Source organism: Cyprinus carpio, chromosome B5 (assembly GCF_018340385.1).
Source record: "Cyprinus carpio isolate SPL01 chromosome B5, ASM1834038v1, whole genome shotgun sequence".
NCBI classification, from domain to species: Eukaryota; Metazoa; Chordata; class Actinopteri; order Cypriniformes; family Cyprinidae; genus Cyprinus; species Cyprinus carpio.
In genome coordinates, this window is record NC_056601.1 from 18,980,718 (window position 1) to 18,988,366 (window position 7,649).

The 7,649-nt window shown below is 38.4% G+C and overlaps 1 protein-coding gene across 1 annotated transcript in view; it reads right to left on the minus strand.

The window, feature by feature from the left end:
• LOC109062878 (tyrosine-protein kinase JAK2-like) overlaps positions 1-7,554 on the minus strand; it is a 34,432-nt gene extending 26,878 nt beyond the window's left edge. The window contains exons 1-2 of the mRNA XM_042724721.1: positions 6,764-7,554; positions 932-1,175 (exon numbers count right to left, since the gene is read on the minus strand). Coding sequence (XP_042580655.1) covers positions 932-1,133 — 202 coding nt within the window. The 5' untranslated portion in view covers positions 1,134-1,175; positions 6,764-7,554. The remainder of the gene's footprint in view (positions 1-931; positions 1,176-6,763) is intronic.
• Positions 7,555-7,649: the final 95 nt, after the last annotated feature.

Consider the following 7,649-nt stretch of genomic DNA (forward strand, 5'->3'; position numbering starts at 1 on the left):
AGAAATCAGTGGTTAACTTGTATTTACAACACTGTTCCAGAACAGTTCAACTCAAATATTCAGATGTGTGCAAAGCATTTTATGGAGAAATGTTTCCTGATCCTGGGAGAAAAGACTACAATGCCGGCGCTTCTGACTCACAGTCTGTAAGTACGTTTAAATATGTAAATTATTTGCCACTGATGATTCAAACATGAGTTTTAAGCAGCGGTTCTCAATTCCAGTCCTCGTGCCCCCTGCTCTGCACATTTTGTATGTCTCTCTTATGGCTTCAGACGTTTGTTCTATTCGAACGTAAGTGCCCTGCAAGGTGGACATCACAGGATATTCCGCCATGATTCCAGTTCGAAGCGAACATATATGTTCCATTCAAAGTGCATTGAAGTGTGCGACACGTGAATTTAAATTGTATTTATTTACAGAGGTATATGATGTCACACTTGTCCATGTGTGAAAACGTTGCGATAGCTGTGGAAAATAATGTGTATTTTGAACCTTAAACCTCATAAACACATTGCATTACACCAAATACACAAAATGTTATTTTTAGCAACAACATATGACCCCTTTAAAAAAATAATGTCAGGCTTGTAAACCCCCCCAACCCAACTTTTTTGTGGAAAATCACTTTAACACTTGTCCCAAGTTTTGATAAAATAAAATTTCACAGTGAAAGAGCCTACCCAGTGCAACAAAACAAATACAGATCCCAAGTAACAGATAAAATGTCCTGCTGTGAGAAGTTGGTCACAGATTCATGTTTCATTTGAACAAAAACTCCATGGAAGGGATTTATCACATTGCATCTGGGCAGAACACAGTGCTTACTGTGTTGAACATGTTACACTTTACCAGAATGTATAATTCACATCTACTTTATGAACTCAAAATACATTTATCACTGCTTTTCTATATGATGGGCGTGACTGACCGCACTCCTTGGCAGCGTTGACGATGAGCTGCTCGGTGACATATTCTCCTGGCGGGTAGCAGAGAGGGGTGCAGTTAGCGTCACTCTGGCTGCTGTGGTAGAGGTGGATCCTGAGAACGGTGGGCTGCTTTGGGCAAAGCTCCTCATGGTGGACATCACCGTTCTGGTAGAGCGGCTCACAGACAGCCGTCTCCATGTCCATCACAGAGACACAAGCGATGAGAGGCAAAAGAGCAACATTAACCTGGTGGTGGACATGTAGAGAAAGAGAACACAGTCAGATTACCCGCAGATGACTGGATGGCTACTAATAAAGCAGAACATATTTGCTTGATATATTTTGTTGAGCAAAAACAGTACAGGGAAATGAACAAATCATTAAGCTCCTCCTTCAAGTTAATGTAGAAAACTTGAACATCAGTGCAAATGCAAATTTCACCTTCAAACTTCACATCCAAAGTCTTTTGAGGACTTTAGAAGCAATTTATTTTAGCACATCTACCAACAAATTTTAAAGGGGTCATATGATGCGATTTCAGTTTTTCCTTTCTCTTTGGAGTGTTACAAGCTCTTGGTGCATGAAGAAGATCTGTAAAGTTGCAAAGACTAAAGTCTCAAATCCAAAGAGACATTCTTTATAAAAGTCAACCACTCCTACATAAAACGGCTCATTCTAACACGCCCCCACATGTCTACGTCACTGTGAGGGAAGATTTGCATAGCACCACCCAAACGTTCACACAAAAAGAAAGATGTAACTTTGATTGTTGATGTTGCCACCGACGCCATGTCGTGGAGACGCTGTTTCCCTGTCAAAGCTAAACTACTTTGTTTGGCCTTCTAAAAGAGGACACAACTAGAAATCAGTGGTTAAGTTGTATCTACAACACTGTTCCAGAACAGTTCAACTCAAATATTTAGATGTGTGCAACACAACTGTTTCCTGATCCTGGGAGAGAAGACTACAGTGCTGGCGCTTCTGACTCACAGACTGTAAGTACGTTTACATATGTAAATGATTTGCCACTGATGATTTAAACTCGAGTTTTAAGCAGCGGTTCTCAATTCCAGTCCTCGCGCCCCCTGCTCTGCACATTTTGTATGTTTTCTCTTATAATTCAGACATTTGTTATTTTCGAACGTAAGTGCCCTGCGTAGTGGACATCACAGGATATTCCGCCATGATTCCAGTTCGAAGCGAACGTATATGTTCCATTCAAAGTGCATTGAAGTGTGCGAGACGTGAATTTAAATTGTATTTATTTACTGAGGTATATGATGTCACACTTGTCCGTGTGTGAAGACGTTGCGCAGCGCAAATCCGCAAACTTCAGCAGATTTCCCCTGCTCAGGGAGTAGGGAGCAGTGAACACTGTGTAGAGACCATGTCAATAGGAACACAGTTCATGCACAGAGCTCACTTCTAATGAGCTGGTTATTTGAATCAGGTGTGTTAACAAAGAGAGACGTGCAAAATATGCAGAACTGGGTGCGAGGACTGGAATTGAGAACCGCTGGTGTGAGTAGGGCTTGTTGTTTGTCGTTTCTCCGAATACAAATGCATACATGGTTTTATGTTTATGCGGCGCAATGCAACACAAAGCATAAAAACACAGTATCATTATATTATTAAGTCATTATAATCCGTAATTATGTGTCCACTGGATGCAACAAAAGCTTGTTTGAAATGTGTTTTATTGTTTTTGTCTTGTTGCACCGGTGTTCAGCCCGGGACACGCATCACAGTATGTCAAGGGTCATAACATTTCTGTCACACGCGTGAGGCATTCGGCCAATCACAAAGCACTGGATAGCTGGCCAATCAGAGCACACCTCGCTTTTCAGACCGATGAGCTTTGTAAAAATTTACGCGTTTCAGAAAGGCGGGGCATAGAGGAGAAACAATAATGTACAGTATGTGGAAAATAATGTGTTTTTTGAGCCTTAAACCGCATTAAAACATTTCATTACACCACATACACAAAATAATATTCTTTTTAGCAACATCATATGACCCCTTTAACCAAAAATTTAATTTTTTAATAGCCAAATAATTAACCAAATGTATTTAATATTAACACTGACCAAGTTATTTCAGTTTAATCATGCCTGTTATTTTTATTATTTTATTCTAAAAATAGTAGTGAAGAAGACGAAGAAGAGATGATTGGTTCACGAGGCAGAAAATCCACATTAAAATGCCTCAAAACTGCATTTAATTTTTGCAACTGCAAAATGACTTCATGTCAAATGTAACAAAACACAAAGATTATGCTGATTATTACTGTGAATGAGAAGTGTGCTACAAATAACGATTAGTTCTATAACTGAAAATAGCATAGACTACTAGAAGATAAATTCTTGGGATTTTAACAAAAAAAAATAATATTGATTAATTTAATATTATTAATTCAGCAGTAATATCATGTTGTTTGTCTGATAAGCAAACTAGGGTCTGTTACCTCCATTTTGTGGATAAATACTGCAACACAACAGCCACTGCCATAAAGACAAACTTAATATCAAAACAGTTAAAAAGTCAAAGTTTAGCTACGTCTGTTCTTACAGTTGACTTTATTGAGAATCAAAACCATATTAAGCTTTTGAAAAATGTTTACTGGCTCAGGCAGATGATTTTAGATAGCTAGTGCCATGACCAAATCTGAGTCTTGAGGAAATGCAATAATAATCAGTGCTGGGACTGTCATCATTGCTGCTGTTTGCTATGGCAACACAAAATAAAACTGGACACAAAGGCCATCAGAAGATTATGAAATTTCCTCCAAGAAAAAAAAAGTTGTGACTATGACTAAACTGCCAGCTGTGCTTTTACAGTTAAAGCCTATAGTTTTACAATCAGACCTTGACTGATTGACCAGATTCAGAAGGCTTTCTGGCCAACATCACAGACAGACATTGACTTTAACCTGCACCATGTTCAATGTGAATATTGGATTGCTCTACAAGCGAACCTTGATTGTGTTTATTTATTAATAACTGACTGTTGCTTGCACTGTTGCAAGCTTTCAGATTCCCCTTGTGCCCTTTCTATATTTAGGAATCCTCTATTGGATGCAGGTACTGCAACAACTCATTCACACATGGATGGATGAAGAAAAATAAGAGGGCTTGATGATGGCAGCAAACTCAGGCAGAACAAACCTTTCATTAACAGTCTTCAATAATGATTCGATGACCATCACCATTTGAAGAGGTCATATGATGTTGCTAAAAAGAACATTATTTTGTATATTTGGTGTAATGCAATGTGTTTATGCGGTTTAAGGTTCAAATATTTTCCACATACTGTCCATTATTGTTGCTCCTCTATGTCCGGCCTTTCTGAAACGCATTAATTTTTACAAAGCTCATTGTTCTGAAAAGCGAGGTGTGCTCTGATTGGCCGAATACCTCAAGCATGTGACGGAAATGTTATGTCCCTTACCATACTTTGATGCCGTGTCCCAGCGTGACAAGACAAAAACAATATAACCCATTATAAACAAGGCATTTGTTGCATCCAGTGGGGACATAATTACTGATTATAATGAGTTATACTGTCTTTTTACGCATTGCGTTGTGTATTGTGCTGCGTAAACATAAAACCCATGTCTGCATTTGTGATCGGAGAAACGAAAAACAACAAGCGCTACTCTACACTGGTCAAAACTCGCGTTTGAATCATCAGTGGCAAATCCTTTAAATATGAAAATGTACTTACAGACTGTGAGTCAGAAGCGCCAGACTGTCCTTGCAAAGTTGGAACTGCCCCACAGACACACGCATTGTAGGCTACTCTCACAGGAAACAGTCCTCGTCCTCCGTAAAATGCGCTGCACACATCTGAATATTTGGGTCGAATACAACAGTGCTGTATATAAAACTTAACCACTGATTTCTAGTTGTGTCCTCATTTGGAAGGCCAAACAAAGTAGTTTCACTTTCACAACGAAACATACAGCGTCTCCACAACATGGCAGCGGCGGCAACAGCAAGAATAAAAGTTACGTCTTATTTTTTTTGCGTGGACATTTGGGCGGTGTTATGCAAATCTTCCCACATCATGATGTAAACATGTAGGGGCCTGTTTAAATGAGGCGTTTTAGGGGGGAGTGGACAAGTCTTAACTTTTATAAAGAATATCTCTTTGGATTTGAGACTTTAGTCTTTGCAACTTTACAGATCTTCTTTATGCACCAAGAGCTTGTAACACTCCAAAGAGAAAGGAAAACTTGAAATCACATCATATGACCCCTTTAAAATATGCACACATGAATCGATAAACTGAACTGAAACGTGCACGTCTTATTACATTCACAGAAATTTCTTGGAAATTTGGAACTGGTTCTCAATACCCAACCTTAGAATACACAAAGATTGGTAAAACAGCAGGAAAATATCTGAAATCTATGCCCAGTTTCGGATCATCCAATACCTGTCATTGATGTGTAAACATGGATGGAAATGTGTTGCAAAAGTTCAGATCGAGTCATCTTGGCAGCTTGGTTTCAGATAATGCTCTTTGTGGACTTTTGAGTTTTGGGCTCCAAGAGTTTCAGTATGTTTTATCTTGTATCTTATCAGGCTTTTGAATTGAATCAATATAGAGACATACAAACCGCACAACTTGACAACATTAGGACCTCAAAACAACCTGACAGACAGCACTTTCACAAAATGAAACAAGCTACATTAATTTCCTAATCTACTCTATATTACTAAACAGAAGATTTAGAGAAGAGAAAAGAGCAAAGACCTTTAACAGAGTGATGATCTGCAGCAAAAGACAAAAGTGAGTGCACTCAACTTCCTGTGGGGGAGATGTTTTTTTTTTTTAATGAAACATCACCTTCAAGCACGGGTGTCTAACCACAACACACGCTCTATTCCTAATATGACCATTTTGCAATGTGAAAACTGTTACGTGGCCAAGATGCACAGACAGATTTGAGCTGACAGAGGTTTATAAGAGTTCCTTTTAACAAAACCTCACACATACAGTATATGGGCATTTCTTTATCTACAGTCACAGCGGTTCATTTTTAATTAAATATTTTTAATGCAAACTTAAACTTTCGTCATTTTGAAAAATGAAATGCACCTTAAAACTGCCTTGAAAAAGTTTTTTTGTTTTTGTTTTTTTTTTTACTTTCCAGACCCAGACTTTGAATCATAAACTGTGAAAATCTATCATAAAAACACATTTTATTTTGATTTAACATTTGTAAATGGTCTAAAGCAAAAGAGTTGTAAAAATTCTGAAAATCTTTTAGAGCTCATAATTTGTTTAAAACATATAACATACTATATTAGGTTAGGGTTAGGTTTATTTTCCAGGGTAGGGGATAGGGTTGTTTAATTATTTTTGAGAAGTGCCCATACCTGAAGAAACACCTATGTGTGAGTGTGTGTGTCATGTCATATATATATATATATATATATATATATGACATGACACACACACTCACACATAGGTGTTATATATATATATATATATATATATATATATATATATATATATATATATATATATATATATATATAAGCTAAGCTTAAATATAAGTAAAATGAGTGGGGCTGACAATTCCTTCAGGTTACAGACTTATGTTCTCAGTTAACTGATCAACAATCAGAGCAGACATTATCAGTTTTGCAAACTGGCTGTACACTTACATAAAAATATGATTTATACATGACAGCATACATTGAATCTAATCTACAACATCAACATAAGGCCTAAAAGGCTGCAAAACACAAGTACGATAGTTTTAAAGCAACAAGCCTATCTGCACAACAAAAACAACTAACGATACTGTAAAGAGAAATACTCACCTGTGTTTGGGGTTGCTGAGCTAGCGAGCGCTGCTAGCCAACTCGCGTGAAGATCAACACACTTAAGCTGAAACTTCAAATATCCGAGCGACACAGTCCGTTAGTCCATGCTGCTGCATTTACTCCAGATATTTGGTCGCTCGGTGTCACTTACGCGAGGGTTGACGGTGTGTCCATCCCGTTAGCTGTCCTAACATCTGACTTGTTGAAGCACAGCTCGCTAAGATGTTTGGGGGCAAGTTTAGACGGCTAGCTGCGCGTTAGCATGTGCTGCTGTTGTCCCTCTTATTTACAAAACATGAGCACAGGAGCTTCGCACTTATGCGTGCTGTATCAACTCAATACGACGACGACGACGACATATGATCTTAAAGAAAGCCACCTGATGGATATGTTAAGGACGCGACATGTCTTAAAATCACCAGTGAAGTGCCAGCTAGCGAGCATGCTAACTTACCAGACATGACAGACATGACTACCAGCAGGTCATGCTTTAACAAACCACTTTTGTGTTTGTCTTTAAACGGCCGGTGCTTTGTCTAGCCTTTCGAAAAGAGTGAATAAAGACGAGTTTTAATTTCCAGCACGCAGTCTGTGTGTTTCTCTGCTGTCTCGTATGCAGGTTGACACACCACTCGGAGTCTCAATCCCTAGTGTCATGCCTACCTAGACAGCATGTTTGGACAGCATAGGTTTAGCTGACTTGCTTATAATTCCCCCATATTTGCCTATGGCGCCCTGAAACGTTTAAAGGTTTTAAAACACAACCCGTTTGTAACGGTAGAGTGATTCACTGACCCTTTCTATAATCTTCATCAGATCACAATCAATTATTAACTCTAGACCTTCCCACTTATCCTTTAGATTAGTCGTGTATTTTATATTT